General features: G+C 37.2%; 1 protein-coding gene across 4 annotated transcripts in view; it reads right to left on the reverse strand.

Moving 5' to 3' along the window:
• RBMS1 (RNA binding motif single stranded interacting protein 1) overlaps positions 1-26,512 on the reverse strand; it is a 148,563-nt gene that overhangs the window by 14,603 nt on the left and 107,448 nt on the right. For all 4 annotated transcript variants that reach the window (XM_062004677.1, XM_062004676.1, XM_062004678.1 and 1 more), the window contains exons 3-6: positions 25,510-25,568; positions 22,671-22,762; positions 10,904-11,061; positions 6,886-6,965 (exon numbers count right to left, since the gene is read on the reverse strand). In XM_062004677.1, coding sequence (XP_061860661.1) covers positions 6,886-6,965; positions 10,904-11,061; positions 22,671-22,762; positions 25,510-25,568 — 389 coding nt within the window. The remainder of the gene's footprint in view (positions 1-6,885; positions 6,966-10,903; positions 11,062-22,670; positions 22,763-25,509; positions 25,569-26,512) is intronic.

The raw sequence follows: 26,512 nt of genomic DNA on the forward strand, positions 1-26,512 counted from the left end.
AAACATTGTCTTCAAAATCTTGTATTTCTGAGGGAATAGGTAATCTCCAAAAACGTCAGTCAATATGGGTAAAATCATCAGGTTCTCATCTGAAATTACTTTTACTCTGATTTTCACAGTGAGGGAAAAAAAAAAAACAAACCACCATCAAAAGGGCAGAGCTGAGATCCAAATACTGAAGTTTAACTCCCTTAAATGAAATAAAAGCTCTTCCAAGCTGAGTATCTCTGGCTACTTATAAATTACTTCAAACCATCTACTATTGTGGGAAGCATATGTGACTTCCAAAATACACACTATAAATTTTTGGATCAAGTCAAAAGAAACTGGCATGAGAATGGCTTATAAAGACATCAGAGAATACATAAAGGTTTCTAGCCCTGTGATTCTGTATTATAGCACTCACAGGCAGTAAATACTTTATTTAAAGCTGCATTATGCTTTAATTAAAAATCCCCATAGTGAATTGTACAAAACTTTTCTGAAAGCATTACTTGTGCTTACATTTCCCATCATTGTCTCAAGATTAAGATAATTTCTAAAAAAGAAATCAGAATAAACCTGTCCAACTGTTTGAATAAAATGTTCATTACAATCTGTTTTAAAAATAAACGACTTTCAACACTCTCCTGACAAATTTAAAGAGAAAGAGGAGATGGAACAAGAATTAGTCTCGTGTATTGGATTTTGCCTATGTAATATCAAAAACCTGCAGCAATGAAAAAAAGGCAGCTAAAAAGGCCGTAACTTGTGATTTGTCAGAAGTTGGTACTCCATCTTAATCTACAAAGATCTGGTCACGTGAAGCTTTGTTTTTCTGATCTTCCACCTTCTCTTGCTCCTCACTGTGTCCATAAATGAAACCAAATGCTGTGAAAGCTCCAATTCATGGTAAAGAAACCTGAAGCAGACTGTCTATTTAACACTGCCAACTGCTTTGAGATGGCTTTACAACATTTGCCTTTCCCGATTCCTGTTCAAGATCTGAACATTGATAGCGAGGACTGCTGTTGAAAGCCTAACAGTAATTTTTGGCTGCTCTTCCACATGTGTGACCCAAGTACTACTGCGTTTGTTGCTTCAAGAACCCAACGATCGATGGTCATCAGAGGGAGGGTCATGAGGAGGAGATAAGCCTTCACTGGGGATTAGTATGATCTACTGATACCCTGCATATCAAAGAATGAACATAGCCCTTATTCTCTTCAAAATTAAATCTCAAATTTATTTCTTCAGCCTACCTTCCCTTGTGTTTTCCACAAATGTGTAAGACATTCTCACTCTTGCACGTAAAATCATGTATGAAATATATATATAAAACTAAAAAACTCCAATAAACCCTACAGAACAGTCAAGAAATCTTTCTTGTGGTCCAGGAAAGAAGGTTCATTTTTATTGTTTAATTGTGGGGAAGTGTTGCAGGCCCAGTGATGAAAGGAGTCATTAATCACTCAGAGACTTGTCTGTATGTGCAAGACAGAGGTACATCATACAAATATTAAGAGCTGCACTCACAGAGAAGAGAGAGCTGATGTAAAAAGCTATGACTTGCAGTAGACTTCTCCTTCTGCAGCCAAGACATTGTGTTTAAAATGCCCATTCTACTGACACTTAAAGAAAAGCATCAGACACAGATATTTGTAGATGGCTGTTGAGCTGCTGCTGCGGAGGCTTTCTATAACTGCAGGTTTTCTCATGCTTTAAAACCCAGCTGTGGAAAGTACTGACTACCTCCTGCCCTGAATCACCCTCCTCTAAGGCTAATGTTTTTACAGAAGAAAGACATGAATGCAATATTAATCCAGAGAATAAATACTTCCTTGTTGTACACACATTGAGCACATGTGTACATTAGAATTCAGTCTGCATTTGTTCAGTGTCCACCCAAATATGTACCAGGTGATACTATAAACGCAAACCCAAAATTATTGTTCTTACCTTAGACTTTGTGTTTACACTCTTGACTTTACATGGTTAATTTTATCAACTTTTCTATAAACCCTGATTTCAGATATTAAAAAATACAACAAAATAGTTCTAAATACTAATTTTTTTCATCATTTTTCAATTAAACTGCATCTTTCAGTGACCTTCATTGCATATTTTCTAGTGACAAAGCATATGGGACTAATGAATTCTGACATTAAAATGTGACTTTAATGATAGAACAAGCCTGTACAGCTAGAAATTTTTCCCAAAAGCTGTGGGAATTTAAAAAAATGTTGTGCAATCCAGGATCTCAGTAGCTTTATATCTTTAAAGAGAAACAAAATATGTACTCTTCACCATCCTAATCTTCACTTAAACACAGTGCTCAGGGTTACATCTATTTAATAATTTACACAAGGTTTAATAATTTGTCACGGGATTATATTTTGTGTGGTTTTAAGTAGATTTTTCTTTTCTAATCCAATATTGCTTCTCAAAACTAAGAGTAATTACAAATGGTGAAAAATAAAGCAGTAAAAGCTTCTAATCTTTGATCTAATGGGCAATATCTTGGTTCCTTTGCCTTCAATGTGACAATCATGAAAAACATCAGCACTGTGACCTCTTGATACCCTTTAGCAGTAGATTTCAGACTGTGGTTCATGGATTATTTCTGAAGGATCTGTGAAAGATAACTAAGAAATGTGAGTTTATGGTCAAATGGCTTAAATTCACTCCACAGAGATCTGCAGTGCAGGACGCGTTGTAAGGTAAGCAAACAGAAGAAGATGGAAAATAAATGCCATAAGATAACTACTTAAAGGCTCCATTTTTCTTCCTCTCCTGCACTAGAAAGCTGTCCAAGATCAGAATAATTTCAAACAGTATGGTCTAACATACCTATAGAGTCATCAAATCATTTTGTCTGGAAGAGACCTTTAAGATCGAGTCCAGCCTTTGTCCCAGCCCTATCAACCACTAGAGTATTTCCGTAAGTGCAACATCCACCCATCTCGAACACTTCCAGGGACAACCTCTTCCTATTCTACAGTCAAGAGCACAGACTGAAGCAGGACTCTCACACACCTGTCTTCCATTTTCATCCTAAACCAGAATCTGAGTAACCACTACCTTTACCATAAGTAGAAGAGGAGGGTGGTCATGGATTTTTGGGTCACAATCACAACCTGAAGCAAAAATGGTATGGGCTGCTCAGCAAAAATATTCTCTAGCATTAAATGCTCTCCACCCATTAAAACAAAATGAACTATTTATGTATTAAATAATACATAATCCTATAAAACATGCATAAAACTTTTTAACTTCTATGTTTTTAATTTTAAATGTAAGAAACAAAACACTCACACTTACACATCCTTACATTTATGCTACACCACAAGTACTTTATGTAATTGTTTATAGAATTATTCTCATGTATCTTCATGCAGCTATGTGCTGGTGTGATAGGGAGGAAAGGCCTTTCACAACTTTGCTCAGTAGATCAGTTCTACAATTGTTATGGATCCAACACAAGACAGAAAGCAAACATTATGCATTGTCTTTAGAGGAGAGAGGCTAAGTATGCTGCTCTGTCCCCACTGCTCATCTTCCGTGTCCTGGCTCTTTATACTAACCTAGTCTCTATTTCCTCCAATTCATGTAATGAAATTCATGTTCCATAGGACAATAGAAAAAAACTTTACCACATTTTTCACTGAAAACAATAATTCCTTAAAGAGCAGAATGTAATACAAAAGTTATTTCAAGATTATAGCAAGTGTAATAAACATACAGTTGAAATTAGAATGAAACACAAAAATCAAAGCCCTGAGACATCTCTTCCAATCCTTCAGATTCTGTGATTCTATGAGAGAAATGGACAGAAAGTCACAGTCCATAAAACAGAACAATCTATTATCATAACATATATAATAGGATTACAAACTCCAACCAGAACAAGTGCTGAAACTAATACATCACTAGTAGGAATTTTAGGATTATACCAACTTGCAGTGCATTTGAAATTGCACTCAGAGCTAACCTTCCTTCTCCTCACTGAAGACAAAAACACACTAAATATTGAATCTATTCCTGTAAGCTACTGTGAAGCAGGGAAATAGAGCCTGAATTGCTCAGTATTATCACTGCCCAGTCATTTACTCACTTCTACAGTTGATACTTTTGTGACCACCCTGTGCTATCCTTGGACCTCTCAGATTCTTAGAAGCTTTTCTGTTCTGTCTTTTCACGCCCCAGAGGAGGTTTCACCTGTGCTTCCTGTAAGTGTGTTTAACCCATTCTTCCTTTTAAACACAAACTTAGTTATAATAACAAAGCCGCATTATGACAGCATGTTTTTGTTGAACAGATGTTCTTCCTCCCACACCTATTTCATTACAGGCCCATCTCTCCTACCCTCCTTATCCAAAGAACAGTGTTTTCATAGCCAGCTCCCTTTGCTGATTCTAGCCAAGATTTTAGGACACAGTGTTTTAATGTAAACATAGTTCCAGTTCTACAATTTTAATTTGCATGTATTTGAACTTGGCTCTTCTATAACTTTGAAGGATGCTAATCTATTTCAAAACACTTTCCTAACCTTTGCTTGTCCAAGAGCTTTCCCACTACATCCACTTTTCTCTGTGCACGTAGTCCAAGCCCATAGTTGCCCCATGACTCTGCTGCACTCTTTGGTAGACTGGAGTATATTACTATGCACAAGCTGCATCATCTGGTAAGACTGCATTATTGGGCAGGTGTTTGCTATGTGGTGAGGAATTCCAGGAAGAATTTTAACTCCATAATAAGCTTTTCAAGTACCAATACAACTTCACAGCACCAGCATGGAAAAGTAGAGTTGTGGATGGCACACTATACAACAAAGCTGAGGGTCGTTAATCAACAAGTCCTCACAACTCCCTTATGCACCTAATTACTTGTCACATTTTTCAGCATGATAGAGAGTGAGACTCATCTAAAGTGACTTTCAGACATTATAGAGTTATCTTTCTGAGTAACTCATCTGGACACTCTGTAGCCACAAGGACATCTGACAGCAAAGATACATCAGTCGCTGGAGCTGTGTGTTTTTTTACCTGTCCTAGACAAAGAACTTAGACAACTACTTTGCCAAGTAAGCACTAGAAGTTCAAATCCATGAGGTGGACTACATCTTCAGACCACTCTTGAGTTTCTACTTTCTGATAACCACCAGTTCTGTGCAAATTTCTCATCCCTAATTAATCACAGTTTTCTGCTAAATGTTTTCCTCCACAGCGCAGAAACTGTTCTTACAGTTCCATGCAGCAACTTCTTTTTTCTATCCGGTTGAACAAAGTCTTATAAAGATGCAACTCCAGCTCCAGCAACGGCCCATCAGAGACAGACCGTGATCAGCAATGACACGCTTGGTGGCTCGTTGACTGAGAACAGGATAACACAAGTGGAAATAATAATGAGCAAACTAAAAAGCACTAATAAGTTCTATGACAGTTTTTTTACTGTCCCTAATTAACTAGAAACCCCTATATGTTAATTTGAACTCTAAGTTTCTCCATACTTTTTACTCTTAATTACATCCAAACCATAGTGCACTATAAAACTAATCATGGAGGGTGGATCAGAGCACAGTCAGCATTCAGAGAAAAATCGTTCCATGATCTCCTTGCCTAAAGGGATTTTCCATGTCATAAAACACAGAATGTTAAATATATGTAACAGAAAAAGAAATGTTACAGCCTCTACATATAATAAAGTTTTAACTAAATAATCTCAGCAATCAATCCCAGCACAAAGGGTCGGCAAAAGCCAAGCCGGAAAAGTCAAAACCCTGCATAGGATTAGTGTTGGCAAAGGGAGTGGTTTCCTGTGCTCTGAAGCAGCTTTCCATCATTCCTGCAGCACAGATTGCCACAAACTTGGGTAATTTTTCAGGGATGAGGCACGTATGTAGTTTTACTATTTACTATGATTCAAAGTACCTTACTAAACAAGCCACATTCTTTCCTGCCCGCTAAGGGCTGCTTTCCTCATTGGTGTCAGGGTCTGGCTGTGGAGAGCACCACAGAATATCACCAGCAGGATAAAGGTGGTTTCAGGAACCACAACAATGTAATTTGAAAAATTCCCACTTGGGATTCTCAATAAAATAGTTACCAAAAGCTGCCTGGAACGTTAGGCATATATTCATCCTTCCTTTATTGACCTACTCTTGATTTCACTCCGTGGCTCTGAATTTCCTTTCCTCATTTTTAAGTGTTTACGTAATAAACATTTTCTCTCTTAGAAGAGTGCTGACAAAGCAGAGCAACTGATGAGGATGTTGGTGTGACAACAAAATTGCACTAGGTAGCTTTTCTGCACTTCGCCCTGCACAATATTTCTAGAAGTAGCATTCTTCGTGGACCTCTCTCCACTGTCCTGAGGCACCTCAAAGCCTACACTGACTTGAGAGTCACAGCTCCTCAGTTAATGAAAGTGCCTGGCATTAAGGTTCTGCTGCAGAATCTGTTTTTTCCAATCAAATATTTTTGAAAATTACTTTGAAAAAAATCATCAACAGATGGGGAAAGTAGTCCATTTTTTGCCTCTAAAAATAAACTGTGGGTGGACAATCAGCCAAATTCTGTTCTGATACACATACAACACATACTCGTCTCCTGACTTCCAACTGGGATTATGTGGGACAGAAATTTGTGCATAGCTGGCTTAAGACATCTTAGTTGCTTGTCTATCTGCTAGGAAAGAACACTACTAATTTCCTAGAAATGGTTTACAGTATAAAACTGATATACTGTGTTCCAAGTGAACAAATATTACAGTCATCCACCAAGACACAGTTTCATTTTAATAAGCCTGCCTCTGAACGAGAAGCCAGATACGACAATCAGTGTAACAGGATTACACTATGTAAGCAAAACCCATTCATACATCCTGTTAGAAATCTATGCAACATACCAGAAACTCCTGCTGGTGTCTTTATGAATTTTCCATTAAAATGAGCAATCACTGCTTCACATTTTTCTGTTGACTCCATCCTAAGAAAATAAAGAATAATTTACATAAATTAAACACTCATCCAGATTCACATGTTTGTGAATATTTTTAAAGCATATTTCTTGCTTTTCCTCACTTCACTTTCGTGGCCTGCTTTCATACGTATGAGCAATAAAGAAAATGTTTTCTAAGAAGACACAACTTCAGAAAGGTAAAACTAAACTCAGTTAACATTTTATGCACTCTGAAGCCAAATTCAGTGCCAAACTACAAACACAATGTCTTTATGTACTTAGATATTAGGCAGAACGTAACTTGGACAGCTCTAAGTACAAAATACCTATATGTTGTCCTGAAGGATGCAGACTGATCCACAATCACTCATAACTGATTTGTTAGTGTCCACGATGCAAATATTTATGCCACTTTTGATAGGGGATTCTGAAGTGTGTGTACAGTTTGAGAGTAGCACACTCAAATATAAATATGCCTAAGTGCATGACCCAAACTGCCTTTGCAGCTTTTAGCTTACACGTGTCATCACAACTAAATGATGCAGATGTGTCTTATTTGTCTCGTGAGCTATCTTCTAAACAGGAACCAATAACAAAATAGCTGTGGTGACTACTGGGAGTTTATCCAGCATCCTTAACAGGTTTGTGCACTTATGTTGTCAAAACTAGGCTTAATAGACTGGGTGGACTATTGGTGAGCCAGTATTAGTCTGGGAGTGGCTCTATAGCTACATCCTTATATTGTAATGTATATGTGTGGGACTTAACTGCCAGCTTGCACTAAGTTGGATGGCTGAGACACTTTAACAAAACTAAAATGTGCAGCTGCTGTGTGCATGATGACGTTTGGATAATGTTGAACAGAGATTTTCCTTGCAATTTTTCATTAAGTTCTGTAATTTAGATCCACAAATTAGACCAACAGCCTAGCAGCAAAGAAGCAGTACTAAAAATTACTAAGTCTTGGTACCCTTTAAATTCTGATAGTCTTTCTATATAGGCCAACAAAATATAGTCATTGACAACAAGAGTGGCAATCAATGGCACAGAATTGAGTTGGAGGCCCATAGCCAGTGAGGTTCCAGAGGAGTCAGTTCTGGGGCCAGTCTTATTCAACATCTTCATCAACGACCTGGATGAGGGGACAGAGTGTACCCTCAGCAAGTTCACTGATGACACCAAACTGGCTGATTCACCAGAAGGCTGTGCTGCCATTTAGTGGGTTCTCTACCAGCTTGAGAGTTGAGGAGAGAGGAACCTCATGAGGTTCAACATCGCCAAGTGCAGGGTCCTGCAACTGGGGAGGAACAACCCCATGCACCAGTACAGGCTGGAGGTTGACCTGCTGGACAGCAGCTCCGCAGAGAGAGATCTGGGTGACGTGGTTGATAATAAACTGAACATGAGCCAGCAATGTGCCCTCGTGGCCAAGAAGGCCAATGGCATCCTGGGATGCATCAAGAAGAGTGTGGCCAGCAGGTTGAGAGATGTTCTCCTCCCCCTCTCCTCTGCCCTGATGAGGCCTCATCTGGAGTCCTGTGTCCAGTTCTGGGCTCCCCAGATCAAGAGGAACAGGGAATTTCTGGACATAGTCCAGTGCAGGGCCATCAGGATGATCAGGGGATTGGAGTATCTTCCTTATGAGGAAAGGCTGTGGGAACTGGGGCAGTGTAGTCTGGAGAAGAGGAGACTGAGGGGGGATTTCATTAATATTTACAAATATCTAAATGGTGAACATTGGGAGGTCGGGGCATCACTTTTTTCTGTTGTATCTAGTGACAGAACAAGGGGTAATGGGATGAAGCTGGAACACAAAAATTTCCATTCAAACATGAGGAAAAACTATTTCATTGTGAGGGGGATGGAGCCCTGGCCCAGGCTGCTCAGGGAGGTTGTGCAGTCTCCTTCTCTGGAGGTCCTCAAAACCTGTCTGGACACGTTCCTGTGTGACCTGATCAAGGTGGACCTGTTTTTAGCAGGGGAGTTGGACTATGTGATCTCTGAAGGTCTCTTCCCACTCCACCATTCTATGATTCTAATATTTTAACAACCAATATCCTCAAAATGCAGGCTGAACAAGTTTTCCTCATGGTTTCAAAAACACCTTCTAGAGAATCTTCAGAAGTTCTGGATTATTAAATTTGCATCACATGAAATAAACTATTTAATTTAGTTTCAGAATCAAGTCTGAACTTGATAAAATCCATTACCTCTTATTAACCTAATAAAATGCTCATAAAGGCAAGAAGCTGAAAATTCTATTTAATATCTAAGTGTTTCTCAGACAATTTTAACTTGAATTAATATTTACCCCAAATTGTCCCAATATCTACCTTGCAGAAGGGGAGAAATTCTGATTAGCAATGGCAGCAATAACTTATTCTATAAATTATATGCAACGTAAGTATGTGTATAAATAAATAGGTAAATACAATGTATAAGATAATCTATTGAGAAAATACTTACTTGAAAGCTAATCTCTTTGAATGCCTTGAATATTAGCAAGGTTTTGGACATAAACGAGTCTTTTGTCTTTTACATAGAATTCTAAGACTCTTCCAGCTATATCAGAGTAAAAAAATTCCTAAAATACCACTGATTCAAGGCAGCAAAAGCAAGTTTAGGGAGAAAAGACTGAATAAATATATAATGCCTACTGAATTTTATCTTAAGTTGATTCTGCCCTTCATAGTGTCAAAAAGTGAAAGCTACATTTAAGCAAGTATCAGTACTTTCAAAATTAGTAAATTTAACTTCTGAATATATATTGCTTTGTAGGTCATCCAAAATACACAGATTCTGCATATATTTGTGTGGAGTTCACACTCAAATACATATGCATATGCGTTTATGAAAAAAATACAAGTGTAATTGGGGTGTGTAAAATGTTTAAAAGCAGAAAAATAAAAATCATAGTGCTGTGAACTATCCGTATCCAACTCACAGGGAAATCAATCCCTACAAATTTTGGCTTCACCAGGAGATATAGTTTCTTCATTTCTTTTCCGTGCAGTAATTTTAGAGTTTGCTATTTGTTCAAATACAGAGCTATTTTAATATTGTCTGAACATTTGAATTACTGGAATTTGACTGTTGACAGAGATTGTACAATATATTTTGAGAATCCCAATTCTTTACTCAAAAGATGACAGAAATCTCAAAGTTAGAGCCTCCAAATTTTGATTGCCATACTAGGTTTAAAGGAAGACTTAATGAGAGATACAAAAATATCTCTAGATAGATAGGCACAGAAAGTTTTTATGAAAATGTCTCAGAACAAATCACTGAATTAACTAGACTCACAGGGAGGGAATATTTGAGAAGTATCTACTAATTTATGGAAAACACTTGTTCCTGTTGGTTTGGGAGAGATATTTGACCAAGCTGTCAAATATTTTAAGGTGAGATTTACTGTGAGTTTTTTTTTTTTCAGATGGCAATACATTAATAAACCAGAAAATTCAAAAGGTTGACATTCAAAGGACAATGATGATTTGATTTTCTCAGCGGAACTAATGAAGAAAAAGAAAAAAAGGAAAAAAAAAAGGGGAGGAGAGGAAAGTTCTTCCTTATAGTCTCCTGTCTTGAATTCAAGCCGCAAAAGCCAGAAAAGTCATGGGAGAAGTTTCTGTGAAGGACTGTATAACTCGTGCTTACTGGTTCAGGGACAGAGAAGAAAGGAGAAGTACAGAAAAGAAGAGGAAGCAGTGGAGAGTGAAGTCTTATTTATTTTAGAAAGTTATCCAATATGAGCAAAATAGATTTAGATTTAGCCATCTAATCGAGATGAAACACAGCCCTATTTGCTCTACCAAAGGAAGAAAAACCCTGCTGTTACCTCTGTCTAGATGTCCCTTTTCAGAAGCTTGATAATATTCAGTAATTTCTTATTTTTTCCTCCTATTCCTTCCTTTTCAATTAAAAACACAAAAAAGGTGCCAGCATGGCTAAAACCACTGCAGTACCTTGCAAAGCCAACACCACGGCTTGTCCCACTCGAGTCCCGCAGTATCCTTGTAGAGATGACCTGCCCAAATGGTTTCAGCATGTTCTCAAGCTCCTGCTCATCCATTGAAAGTGGCAAATTGGAAATGTACAAGTTAGTCGGGTCTTGTTCTTGTTGCTGAAAGATAATTAAAAATAGTTCTTGTTGTCAGTAGAAAAAACATTTTGAATATAAAATATCACAATTGCACGTAACTACTGGTACAGATTTTCACTTTTCAGACCCCTTTCTAAAGGCTGCTTTCCCCTACCATTAGTGTCCTACATCTTCTGTCACTGCATACTGCATTCCTGAGAAAGCTTCCCTCCTCCTAGAGTATTGCTGACAATGATATTTTTAGGTGGAGATAAAGGTCAATAAATGACCAGTTTATAGCCTGTGTTACAACTTCATGTTTCAGATTTTTCTGAAAGAAAAAAAGGCAAAAAAGAGATGAAGTAAAGAAATTAGCAGCCAAGGAAATATAAGACTGGTGGAAAGAACTAAAAAAAGACAGATGTAAATGAAAAAGAGAAAAGATTGTAAAGACAATTTGAAAATAATACATGTGGAAAAATGAGAAAATGCATTTAAGAGTATGTAACCTGCCAAGACATCACTACTAGAACAGGCTGATAAACATAAAAATGAGCAGGACATTGTCGTCATCTCCCACACATGAAAAGTTTTGAGTTTTGACCAAACTTTTACATTATACACTCTGACAACACAAAAGCCTTCCAAAAACTTTCTCTAGATATAGACAACGTAGGAGGACAGCCAGGATATATGCGATTAGGGAGGATACAAAGGCAGTCACGTCTTGGTCATTCTCCTGACCTTAAGCTACCTACTTTGTGGGATCTATGTACATACCACGAAATTTCAGCTCAATCAGAGAACCATTTTTGTTGAAATTGATAATTTCTAGTGTTTGTCTAGAGATTCTCCAGCTGTGGTTAGGGACCACTTCTCTCACACTGCCATTTGTTGGCCATGCTCCGTAACGAAATACATTCTTAATCTACTCAGATCTATATGACTTTACGGTTGTGCAAAATCTTGATGTCATCATTGTGACTCCTTGTATAGATCTAAGTCTCTGAAGGATACATTATATTCAGAAGAACTTTTTGACCATTAAGAATTATATGATCTGAAACAATAACCCTTTTTTTTGGCATAGCCTTCAGCATATTTTCACTCTGGAAGAGAAACAAAACAGAAAACAAAAACAATAACACAACACTTGCCTACTAGAATTAAAGCATTTACAAAAGTTATTATAGCTGTACAGGTGGTAACATTCTATGCAGATTAGGTCTCAATTTGTCCTTAAACTGCCCTTATTTTAGCAGTATCTCGGTACTTTTGGTAGCATATTGCATAATCCAGTAACTTGCCATCCTGGATACCACCCCTCCATCGGGGTTGGTTTCTGCTTGGACAAAAAAGGGAGTTGGGACTGAGGGGGCAAGTAATATCTTTTAGGCACAGAAATTAATTATCATATTCAAAAAACTAGCAAAAATTAAAAATGGGGAAGCAAATTTTATGCTTATGGGCCTTCACTATTTTCATTTTCACTCTGAGTCTCACATTCAGTTGGAAAGGGCTAATGCTTGCAAGTTTTCTGTAATAGTTTTTTAAATAACTTTCAGCATTGAATGACCTATAAAAGGGAAAGATGCTCTCATTACATTCTCCTGATCTGCATACTATGCCATGCCATGACTAATCCCTAGCCACACTGAAATCCCCCACAATCTTAGAAAATGTAAACGTTTTAATGTGCCCAAGTGGTGTATTCTTCAGTCCCTTTAAAGTACATTACAAATGGCATTTGACTACCATGTATGTTTTTTCTTTTGTTATCTAGTGAAAAAATGCCCCCTTCCAAAATATTGAATCTATACAGCACACATAGAAGTTTATGATTTAAATTATTTTAGAATATCTGCCTTCTTTTTCATATTTAAAAAAAAACTCAGCAGAAAGAGAAGACAAGAAGGATTGACTAGGAGGCCAGAGCTGACACGAGATGCTGGGCAGTGCTCATCCATGAGGGGAAACCTACGTTTCAGTAGTTACACTTGACACATAGTTCAAATTTCCTCAGGTAGCAATAGATAACTTTCATGTTTTCATAATCAGATTGTTACTTAGATTGTATTAGACAATTTTGTTTTGCACCTTGAGATATGTAGGCTTACTTCCTTCTTTAATGAGAGCTATTAGCAAAAGCCTTATAGAAAGCTTCAGTCATAGGCATTACAAAATTGCATTTGTAGCTATAGCAGAATTTCCTGAAACTCCAAATAGCATTTGAAAAGAAAAAAAAATTGGATTCTTAAATCTTTATTGTAAGTTGTAACATATATTCCACACAAATATCCTAAAACTTCCCTAAATAACCTAAACCAGTATCCAAGGTGAAAAATAAGCCCTTTTGCATATTTTAATCTAATTTGTTAATGTTTTTATAATAACAGAAAGTTGGGATTATATTATCAAAATGTTCTCATTATTGAGCCTAACAACATTTGGAAAGACAGAAAAGGTCCTATTTTGTTCACACTACTAAAAATAAAATTTATATGCAAAAAACAAATGGATGCATTCAGAAATACCTAATGGAGAAAGAAATTCAGTCACATGCAGAATGTCAGAGCAATCTGTTTTATTCGTGTAACTGGGAAGATCACATCTGACTTCTCTCAGACTCCTATTCCAGCCTAGGCTGGTTTCCATATTTTGTGTTATATTGGCAGTATATTCAGGATGAGAGATCATGAGCTTTCCTTCCCAAAATGGACACCTACTGCAATTAATGGTTTAACACATGAAGATCTTCCTCCTTGTACCTATCCACCTATCATGCCCTAAAAATATGTAACAATGTTGTTAGAGAAGGGAATGTTCAACTTCAGAAGAGTATTAGTGACTACTATTAACTCACACGGCAAATCCCTTAGGAAAGGAGGAAAAAAAAGCATCTGAAGAAATTCTTCTAAGAAAATTGCTTTCTCTGAACAAAAAGCATTTTGCGACAGAAAAATTTGACTTGCAGCCCATGAAACAATTCACATTTTGCATTAGTAACTACCTGGTTTTGGTCAGCTGCATGTTGAATGGATAACTAGAAAGGCTTCTGCTTTCCTGACCCTTTCTCTATGTCACAGTCTATTACAGCCTGAATAGTCCCAGCAATTCAGTTACTTCTGGTTTTGATCCCCCAACAACACATACCAACCACAGTAGAAAAAAGGGAGTTGAAGATACTTCTACATATGTCCATAGCTAGAACTGGTAAAGACTGCAGACACAGGATAGGAAGAGAAAAAGCGTGGCCAGTGGATGAGGATATCACACTAAAATTTTGGAATACAAGTTGAAATTTCATTCATCCATAATTCTCCCAGAATGTAATAGTTGAAATGCCAACAAATACATTCCACAGTGCACCAAGGTTGTATCTACGCTGCAAGTGTGAATGCACAGCTGCCCCAGCGAGCAGCAGCAGCTCAGCTCTAAGGACAAATCACAGAATCATAGATGACTTCAAGTTGGAAGGGACCCTTAGGGATCATCAGCTCCAACTACATCAGGATAGATTAATTTATTCCACTTCTTCACTTTGTAAAAAAAAAGAAGAAACAAAATTGCCATTGTTTCAGAAAAGAGCTCATTTACAGTACTAAGGTAATACTGTTGGGGTAGATCTAAAGCAAAACAACCCTTTGTAGAGTGTACTTGGAATTTTATACAGTTTGGCAGTAGAAGAATTATACTTATTCATGTGCAAAGCCCCTTCTCTTCCACATTTAAATTACTTACGTCACCATGCAGCTTCAGTCATATCCATAAGACTACTAAACCTTAAAACAGCTATCTAGGTACATTTTGGGAGATCACAAGCAACAAGTAATTTCCTTCTCCTTAGAACATGCTGGATTTCCAAGCTGATTTACAAATGGCAACCACAAGTAGGACTCCGCATCCATCCTAATCCTCTCTTACACAAAAGGCATCATAAAAACAGCTGTTTGCTTTTATACAAGGTTTTGGCATGGAAAAAATTCAGGAAGTCAGGAGAGACAAATTTTTGAACTCATCCCTGTATCTCTCTGGCAAACAGCAGTTTAATGCATTCAGTTCTGTGACTTCCTTCCCTACTGAAACCCGTCTCACCATAGTCCAATTCACACAGTTATTGCAGTTCTATTTCAGAAGACAAAAAGAAATCTTCTGATATCTAAATTTCTTTTTTTAATACTGGAATTCAGCAAAAACATGAAATTGGCAAAAATTTCTGCAAACGTAACAACTCAGCTCAAACCTTGCCTACACACTGTAATCGTTCTAACTGCTTTCCATGGCAAGGTTTTGGTTAAATCTTACACTATTTAAGAAAACTGCTTAAACTGTGAGTCTTTGTATCTCATGCAGGGTCTCCTTAGTTAAAACACCCTTCAGCAGTTCCTGAAGGACACTGGAAGTGCTGAATAGTTCCAGACTATGGGCAATGTCAGTGAATCTGTGGGCTACTTTAAGTATTATGGAAGAAACCAGGAAATCTTATTTTTAGAAACTTGCTGACATGACTTATCAGTTTTTTCCTCACCAAACACCTTTAGCTGCATCTCCAGAACTTCTCTTGCAGAATATAACAATTCAAATACGCAGAACAGTGCTCCTGCAGATTAACGTGCTGCTTATTCCTGAAAAGCACTTACAGTACTAACTTAATAAGCTGACTACAAGATACAATATTTCTCATAAAAGGGATAGGAATAATTAACTGCTAATACTCATTTCTGTAGAAAGAGGTGATGGGAGTCCTACAGAATGTGAAATGCTCTACCATCATCTGAAAGAAATTAACAAAAACCTCCCTGTGCGTGTGGAACTGTTCCTAAATTGCAAGCAGGGAACTTGGCAAAATGATAAGACATCTGTTTTCTCTTGCTCTGTGTAAGGTCAGAGCGAACAGATAGCCATTCAGAAACATGTGACTAGGCACTGCTCACAGCATGGAAGATCCTCTGGCTGATAGGGAACGGATTAAATGCTTGTCTGCCTTCATATAGAAACTACTTTAAAATTTACAATTGGCCTGTGTCTCACTGAAATATGCCACAGTTTTAATACTGTCTGACCACAGACTGTTAACAAGACAATTTTGGGGGAAAAATTACTGCCATAATCTTCACTTATTCTCCAGAATTGCATAAACTCTATACATGATTAATAAGCTAAACATTTTAATTAATTTTCACAGGCACATCTGTACTACAAAGAAGAATATGAACTGTACAAAAAGGAATTTTTGACTACAATAAGAACTGTGTTCAAGTTTGCAATCAGACTACTACTGCAATCATATGTTTCCTTTTTTATTCCTTGGCATTCTTGCTTTTTCCCTTTGCTAGGAGGGCACCAGGGTGCTCCCTGGAACTTCTACATCTTGCTCATGGATACCGCTGTTTTCAATAGAAAGCTGAATGAGCCCACCACAGCTCGCAACAGGGCACTGGACCCTTCTCTGAACAAGTCACAGCACTGCTTAGCAACTGAGATAAGACTTCTGTGGGTTGAAGCTGTGTACTCAAGGGAAGTGGTTGTTAACTGTCTCATTTAATGCACATGCAATTCCTGAAATGATGGTCATTTAGCCCCCAGGTAAGCAAAATTTGGCTTACCCTCAATTTATTGTATAATGACTTCTAAACATTTTTACTAATAAAAGGAGGAAAATAGTCTATTGCAGTAGGACTTAATACTATTGCCTACAGAAGTATTATAAACAAGGAAAAAGAAAACTTTTCTTAAAGACAGTTGCTAAAAACTGCTGTAGAAATCTGCTTGAGTTAGCTTCTGTTTGCCTGTCATCTGTTCTTTGACATTCAGAAGCCCAGATGCAGAATTAAAAAAACTGCAATATGCCTACCTTCTCTAGTTAGATTAAGTGCACTAGCTACCATGGTAACCTAAACTTACTTTCTTACTTTACTCTGTAGGAATGAAAACCGATTTAATTCTCCAGGAGGTTGTCTCCAGTGAAGACAAATACAAAAAGCAATACATTATAAGAAGTCATGAAAGTTAAGTGTTTCTCATTTTTGCTGGCTCAAAACCATGTCCTTCATCAGCAACAGAAAGGAATACTGCCTTTAATACATTAATAGCTGTGAAAAGCCTTGATTCCTGTTACAGGGATGAGGATGAGTGTCTAAGCAGCCTTTCCTTCTCCAAACTCCCATACCTGCTGTGCAGTTCACACTTTGTACAGTGTGACAGTTCATCTTTTCCAAAATATGCTTGGAAGAAAAGTCACTTAAAGTAAGTTTAGAATTTGAAAAGAAAATGCTCCTGCATTGAACTTAATGGAAAAGAAAGATAAAGCCACCAGGACATATAGGATGCTTCACAATTCTGCCTTTGCAATAACTAGTAAAAGCCCAGAGATGAGAAATTCATGTCACCTCTGGGTTTTGAAGGATCAATATGCACTCATTAGTCCATTTTCTACTTACCATAAACTAAAAATCACCCCTACAAAATGAGTTTCAGAGAGTTTGGTCTGTTGCTTTGACACACAATAGGCCACTCCAGAAAAGATAAATTGTATCTTAAGAATGTTGGAAGAGTTGGTATGTAATGGCACAACACACTTTGCATTGTTATCACAGGCATCCTTCTCACAATAAGAAACAACTCTGAAGATGGCCATAATTTTTTTGCACAAGCCTAAAATACCTGAGAAATACTTAATGACTTGTTAATGAGAGCTAATACAACATAAACAGGCGCATACTTAATTGTGCCAGTGGAACTGAAGAAGGGGAAGTGGTAACATTATAAATCTGAAGCCCAAAGTCCTAAAATGTGCAACTGTGGGAAAATCTTTGCATGGATAAACAATGAGTCTTCCCCCAAAAATGCACATTAGTACATGGAACAGCATTCCTTGGCTAAAATAAGGGAGTTTCACTGACCGCAGAAATCTTCCTTGGCTATAGACAACTTTTATGGATTCTGTTATACGTTCCATACATATACTAAAGGTAAGTTTGTTCTTCTATAGGAAAAAAAATAGGAAAAAACAACCTGGAAAAGAATTAATATCACTTAAGTTATAAATTATCTTGAGAATCTTGCAGCAAATTTGTACATACAGAATAACTAAAAAATCTTATCAATAGAGACTAAAGGAGACATGAAGGAAGGCAAGGTCTTCAACAACAAGGTCTGGAGAACCGGACTCAATGAGCCTATAGAAATTGTCTTGGACTTTGATAGCTAAATCATTCTAAAGGGTGGACATGACACTACACTAATTTTGAGGACAGAGCTGAAATACAATGGTGAGAACAAAGGAACACGTGTTAATCCTCTTGTGATGCCCAAAGTACATTACATACTCTTTACAAAAAGTGACAACTCCATATGTAGGATAGTCTAGTAGATATAAGCGTTTCACTATATTATCTCAGGAATCTGTTAACCTACCATGAGCTAGACAATGTGACTACACAAATGTCACCATCACACCAGAAAGGAAGTTGTTTAGCACCCGAACTCCGAGCTGCTCCAACTAGGTTGGCATTCTAAGCTGGTCAGTGTATCCCTACGTTGCTATCAGTACAATATAGATATTCTCTATTTGACTTTATCTGGGCTGCAAACACAATCATTCTCCTCCTTAAGTTTGCTAGGTAGAAAGATGGGAAATGTGGGTTTTATTATCCATTCTTATTGAGTAGGTTTTTTTTACCTTTTGTATTTACACATTAGTTTACATCCAGAAGAATAAGAATGAAGTTCAACTCTTCATTTACAAGAGCCACTTTTCCAATCATCTGAAACACAGTTACTTCCTTAAATACCGTTGAACTCAGCTAAATACGATTTGATGAGACAGAACTTTGTCTGAGCACTGACTCAATTGCCTTTTGTTAAGTTCAGGGAATCAGAGAATTTAGGTGACTCATATTTCCACAGCATTTAGACCTCGTCATGCCACTTACAGATTCTCAGTTTTTTACATCTCCATTCACTAGATTTTCTGCATTCATCTATCTTACTATAGACAGTTATTTGCTATAAACTCTGAACAGCAGAGAAACCTGCAGTTATCTCCTTGATTTTATTTGCACGTGGGAGGGGCAGAGAAGAGGCACATTTCTCAGAAAAAGTCACTGACAGCAACCTCTTTCTAACAAAGAAAATGTGCATAGCTTTTCAATGCCACTACTAAGCTTACCTAAGAATGCATAGCTCTGCAAAATCAGAGCTTTTAGACTTATTATTTTTGGTTTATTATCAAAGCACTACTCTAAGAGCAAGGACAATAAACTAATTCCATTCTATGACTATAATTGCATTAAAGAAGTTTTGAGAAATAAAGATGAATGAAAATTAAAATCATAGGTACTCAACAGTTACCAACTAGCTTAGAAATAATAATGGTCTTGCAAGACACGCATCTGCTCTTTCTGTACCTTATCTCTAGAGTAAGTGGTAACCTATTGTTTTTGTACTAGGTCCTGAAACAAGCTGGCTACCACTACAGCTCACATCATCTCCTGATTCCTCTTCACAGCTACTTATATGCCCTGAAAAGCACAACTGACAAGACTGTACATGGGTAATACTCAGTTGGAAGACAGGAGGAGAGGCAACTGTCCATTACCTTCCAGTTTAAATTTCCATCCCAAAACTACTCCCATTCCCTGGCAGTGTGATACCATCTTACGTAAACTCTTAGCAGCATTATCAGACCAACTGGAATCACTGGAGCCATTTCCATTGCAGCAGAAACTGGAAGATCCTGTTAACTAGTACAGAGCAAAATATTTCCCAAGTTCCTTTATCTTAGCCAAGTGCTTCCAATTTACATCCTGAAAGAGGAGAATAACTGAAGACATAATGTCTGTTGAGCGATAGTCTGACACTGGGTTCCTTTCCTGACAATGTCATCATGACATCTTCCAAGAGGTGGTCATCTCTCCACCAACGGTGACCCCTAAGAACAGATTTGGCAGGATTTGGCCTGAAGTCACATTTCAGGACCCAGGCCCCAGGCTGAGAGTCTGCTCAGCAATAGCTGAAACATAGTGGGAAAGTCCAGATTTTTCTGGAGTCAGATTAACTTGGAAGCGGACCACTGAGTTCAGCATGTTCTTACCCCATGCACAGGAAAAGCTTGCAAAGTCTAATATTTGAAGTTATCTCTATAAAACAAACAACAGAGGTTTTAATACATACAATCTGAACCACTTCCACTAAACCAGGATTTGTAGATGAACTTGCTGACATGAGTACTTTAAACTTACTGGCTTGTTTCTACAACAGGACACTGCAAAAAGTTTACTGCAGCCAGTCAGAATAAGGCTTCAGCAACACAATTTTCCTTCCTCTTTAGCTGCCGGGAGTCAGGGACTACCACCATGTCTGGGACAAGGAAGAGAATACTGAGGAGCCATGTTGCTGGCTGACACTCTAGGCACAGCATAACAGCATCACCTTCCCACAGACAAGTGCTGCCAACAGCCATTTATTTCTCTTTGAAACTGAAGCAGTCATAGTGGTCAGTAAGGAAATCCATCAGCCAGACAAGAAACTGTTCTCCAAGTCTTCCTCTGTGACATTCAGGCTAAAGCCCAAAAAGTTTCACAGCAAGACCACCACTTCAAGGCATGAGTGGTAACATGCAAAAGGATAAAATACTGAATACACAAAACTTTTACAGTGTCCTGCATGTCAAGAATCCGATTTGCTAATTTTGCTAAAACAGCTGTAAGTCACTGGTAATTCCCAATTTGGAGCATCCAAGGGGAGACAGTAATTTTAGAGAAGAATTCACTGACTCGGAATTGGGGGAAAAAAAAAAAAAAAAAATCAAAGCAAATAAAATGTTGGTCTCTTGTGACTGTTCCTTGTGGTGCTGTTCACTGGGTTGGGTTTGGTTTTTTTAATAATTGAAACACTCTTTCTGTGTTAAGAAGCAGAAAAAGTTTCACTGGAATACGAACTTTATAGTTACAGATTTCCCATAGGTCACCAGGCTTGACACAACGTCAGAAAAAAATCAATCAAAATTGTCAGTATTACAGTGCACTTTTTTCATTAATGCTAACAAAGAAATATTAGCAATATTGCAATTAATTGTCAGAGGAAATGAGTCAGAAAAAATATACTATGGGAAAAATTCAGAAACTATTAATTAGCTTACTATAGTGAATCAGTAGAGCTTCTCCATCTTTTCAAGACAATTAAATCAGATATCAAAATTCATTAGCAAAATGAATTTACATGACATATTCTCTTTTCTCTCCTACTACTTGGATAACATACTGATGAGATGGCAGACACAGACTTTGAAAAATCTTTTGTATATTTAAAAGTGATCATCTAAAACCAAAAGATTTAATTACAGGTCTTTATTAAGCATACATAAAATGTTGTAAAATGAATAAAAAAAGCAACCATCAAATGTTTTCCAGTAAGCATGTATGTTTGTGTCATGGCTGTAATGAAACATGCATTAAGCATGAAACATATGGTTTCCATTTTGTTGCCCTGGAATCCATCCAAAGACATTTTATGTTGTTAGCTTAACTGTTCTCCTCAGCTGAGAAGCTGTGGAAAATATCTCATCTGAAAAAAATCTGTACCTAACGGACAACTATAAAAGCTTTGCTAGATCTGTGGCAGACTACTTTATTAAAGTGAGACTCTGACATTACTAGTTAAATATTGGAATTATTTATTTTTTATTAGAATATAATTTTCAAACTAAAAATAAAAGGGATTAAGAGGTACCATAAATTACAGGAACAGATCACATTGGTAATATTTTCTTTATTTAATAAATAAATTTATAGTGGTGCTTCTGGCACTCTATTGGCAATAGGTCATCTGTCCTAACAAGAACATGTGACAAAATCATTATTAATGTATCACCTCTCTGGCATTATAGATTTGAGAAACTTATGTCTAAAGATCACTTCTCAGGAGATCGCTCTTGGTTAATAACCTGATTCAGAGGCAATGATCAGTAAAAACAAGAGAAATGAAGAAAGACTATATTTCTTTATTTTTGTTAATGCTTGAGTTTGTCCTTATACATAACTAGATCATCAAAAGCTGGCTAAGAACTTCAATACATCTATCATGAGTATCCAGATTTAAGTTTTACTTATGTTAACAGAAAAGATATCAGAAAGGCTGAAGACAAAGTCACAAGGTTAAATTTTACCATACTATGCTTAAAAGTTCATCCCCAAATTGCAAGACTGCTAACCTTGGTAACAATCAGCAGGCAATATATAAAACCCTTCATGCCTTTGTGCTGTAAACTGCGTCTTTCAGCTATTGACTTGTTTTGGCAATTAATAAGTTGTATTTGAACTGTTAAGGCTGCTGTAGTTCTTACAATTTACTGATAATCTTTCTTTTAGTGAAGCTAGTGGAAAAATAGTATCATGAATAAACTGATAAATCTGACCAGATCCTTTGGAACTTTACCATACTATGTTTCTTTATTTCATTAGTTGAGTTGACTTGCGATACAGCAGTCAAAACCTCCCATTTTGTTACCTTAATATATCATGTGACTTGAGGACTGTGCTCTCTGTAAAGGGCCTGCAACTTGGAAATTCACACTGCCGATGCTCTGATAATGTACAAGCTTGTTCAGCTTCCCAACCCATTGCAAGAGTTGTCTGGTTATTTTAACTCACCTTTGCCATCTGTGCTTGGACTCCACTAGCCTTTAAAGCAGAAACCGCCTTCTGAGCAGCTGCTGGGCTGTCAAAGTCAACAAAACCGTAACCTGAAATATAAACCATATCTCATTAACGAGACAGCAACCAGTTTATCATCAAACAGTTTATACGCTACTGGCATGGTTATTTACTGCAATTTTATTGCCAGTGAAGAGGGCCAATTTGAACTTCAAAGTTCTTCATTTAGTCCCAAAAAAAGCAATCTTCCAAAGTCCTTCAGCCTTGAACTGGTGGGGACCTACCCTAGTGGAACAAATCAATTTCCATGCCCACACATTATCAGGATTTTGTCCAAATTGCTGACAAGTACTATGGTGCTTTGCTTTGTGTTATCTGGTATGTATCTTCCAAGAGCAAATGCGACATCATTGGTTTATTTCACAGTAAAGCATAATCTGTTAATTTTTTCTGAACAAAATTCTTAGTCCAGTTTGAATAAGTAACAAAGAAGCCTCTGAGTTACATAGCATTTATACAAAACCAGGAAAGGAATTTAGTTTAAATTACACATATCTACTGCATTAGAACAGATTTTATTTATGGTAAATTAGTTCACTGTATAAATATATAAAAGACAGTTAAATTTAAGGAGTGAAAAATTCAGCTTCAGTGAATCGAATGAACCACTGTTGTTACTGAAACCAGAATATAAAAAAAAAAAAAGTCCTGAAAGCATTTTTATGCCATATAATGCTATCTTAAAATGTTAAAGTAAACCCAAAGTTAATTGCAACAATTTCCCTATCTTTGCAATAAACTTTTTTCTTACTGTGAACAAGAACATACAGCTAATGGATTCCAGGACATCTCAGCAGCAACATATCTTGGCCTTTGCAGACACTGACCATATAGGCTGGGATTTTTTAACACAGACTGGGAGGTGGATGCTCAAGTCTCATTAGAAGGCTGTCAGAGTTTGGAAGATACTTCCCCTAGATGTTATTGCAAACCTCACTCTGTATCTTTCAACACCCTTTCTTCAAACCACCTCAAAGACGTCTCGGTCTCCAGTATCCAAATTTGGACATTTGTTGAACAAAGTTAAACAAAATAAACAAAACCTCCAACAATTAAAAATAAAACCTCTAGAGGAGGAGAAAGGAGTACTACCTTCGGAAGGCAATAATATTGTCTTACAAGATGCCTGTACCAAGGACAAAATGTTGCATAAAGATATAACTGCACCAGCTTTGAAGTCTTTAACTTGGGAAAAACAACTCGAGCAGCCTTGTACATCAGTGCAGGCTTATTTAACCTGCCAAGAAGCTGAAGAAAGCAGCATATTGTTCTGTGTAACATGTGGTGTTGTGGACTTTCAAATCTTGACATGAAACAAAGTGAATTAGCTCATATCAAGTTTTGTGCTGCCAAGGCAAAACTAGCTTTCCATACCCAAAACTAGCTTTCCGTATCCATGACAGCCTAGGTTATCACCACCACCACATTGCAGGGTACAATACAAGCAAAGTCACATTCTGATACCAAGCATACCATCAAAGCTTGCCTTCTCTTGTAGATTATATAAACTTAATTGCTCATGGTTCCAGTCAGTTTAAATCCAATGGTATGGTTTGTTGGCAAGAGCCAGAGATGCTGTCAATCTTTTGGTTAAATTCCAGGTAGATATCCGCATTCTGTCTACTTACGTCCCTACTGCAATTTCAGTGGCACGTAGTAAGCTTCCCTGCAGCCTTAACTTGCTGTATGTGGTTACAACAGATTGTAAGTTACTGCTTTTCACTGGTGAGACTTAAAAATCTTTATTGGAAAAGTCACCTTAACCTCTTAAAACTTTAAAGTGAGAATTTGTGTATCACTGACAGAGCTACTGGAGTCTTCAGGAACTAGGGGAATGGACAGACTAAACCACTTCAGTGCTGTCATAGCTATTAATGAATAAAAATAACTGAAAAGGGCATCTCCTCTTTCCTAGTTACTATGAGATCTGCATAGAAGCTAGGGAGAATTTTCTAGAAATTTCAGTTTCTGAACTGTGTCTTTATGAACTCCTGCCTCTGCTTATGAGCCTTATGCCAATTCATGAGCTTTACACTTATTAACATCGCTTAATCAGCTGACTTAATTCTTCACTTCGCTGAGAAAATATCCCCTTAATTGTAAAAAAAGTCTGAAATCTGATATTTCAGTGTCTGCTACCACACCTTCTCCCACCATGCACGTTGCTGGGATATGATCTCATTTTATTTGCAATAAGTGATGAAAATCAGTGAACTGATGCGTCCAGCTTACCTAAAGGAGTCTTAACTTTTTTCCAGCTGTAATTACTTTGGTGAAAATAAACCCTCTCTTTGTTCTCAATACATTCAATAGCATATAACAAAACACAATTGAAGTATTGGAACATGTCATTAAGTGCTGCTTTAAACTACTCTACTCAATGGAGTAGATTTCCACAATATATACTATTTTCAGATGCTTAGTATACTTGAATGGTCTTCTGTAAGCTTCCCTAGTTTCTCCAGGCAAAAGGGGAAAAGCTGCTTTTAACTCCATCTTTGTTTTTAAAATAGAGGCAAACTGCCAGCCAGCACTGTGCATGTCAGCTTCACTCCAGCTTGGCTGCACCACTGACACAGGCTGTCTGCCAGTACCACTGGAAGCAAATGTATTGGATACATCAACCATGGGCAAGAATAAGACTAGTTTAGGAGTAAGAACTGGGAGGGGAGGAGGAAAAAACATGCTAAAACTTAAAATACATCATTGGTGTAATTCATAGAACCAGTTAGGACTTCCAGGTGAATGTAATGTAAAGGCAAATAAATATACATACCTTTGCATTTGTTTGTTGTCTTATCCAAAATGGCCTTCGTGGATACAATCTTCCCATACCTAAAATGTATTTGACATATGTAAGAAAAGTGAGAAAAGATCATCGTATTACAACAGATATCCAATTGACATTATTTTAGATCTTGTTGTCACTTATTTTTAACAAAATTGAATGACATATAGAATACATAATTACATAATGAAAACTCCTACTTATCTGGAAATTACAAAAAAAAAAACCAGCAATTTCACACATGATTTTGTTCTGTTCTCCCTATATTCTTAGTAGCACAGCAGCATCACAAAACAAGCCAGAGAGAAGTCTTATAGAAAAGACTACAGTACAGTTAAAATCCTGGTACATATAAGAAACCATGTTATTAGACGTAAGCTTGAACTCTCAGAATATACCAGACAAAGCAGACAAACTGCCTTGTCAGTGTTAAGGCTTGCTAACTAACATGGTACAGAAAAAAAAAACCCCTCAACAGTTAAAAACTTAGCTATCTCTTCCCACACAAACTGACAAACACAAAAGACTAAAAACTGTTCTGGAAGGTGACAAATACTAGTCAGATTTATGAAATATGATCAGCAAAGGTGGTAAAAAAAATTCTGTTTTTTTTAAATGGAAAATTGAAATGTAAGCAATTTCAACTAAACCCAAAACACCCAGTAGGAAAGCTTTAACTTTCTTTTATTAAAAGGAAAACATACTCATTGCCTGTTCCTCAGCTTCTTAATAAGTGGACAGTCCAAGTGCCAACCTGCTACACAGTCCTAAGGTGAGCACTCAGATATCTAAGAGCAGTGAAGCTTGGGAAACAGGTAGACAGCAATCCCAGCTATGTGAGAAATTCTTGTTTCTGAAGTGCTCTGCAAATTTTATCAGTATCAGGGTACTGATCAAATTTAGAGTTGCTGCTGGTGAAAACCTCCATTTTCCTTGGAGGTCAAATCTCAGTCTCAGCTTAAACAAAAGAACTCCCTTGGCCTGCATCAGT

The sequence above is a fragment of the Colius striatus genome, chromosome 11 (assembly GCF_028858725.1).
Source record: "Colius striatus isolate bColStr4 chromosome 11, bColStr4.1.hap1, whole genome shotgun sequence".
NCBI lineage: Eukaryota > Metazoa > Chordata > Aves > Coliiformes > Coliidae > Colius > Colius striatus.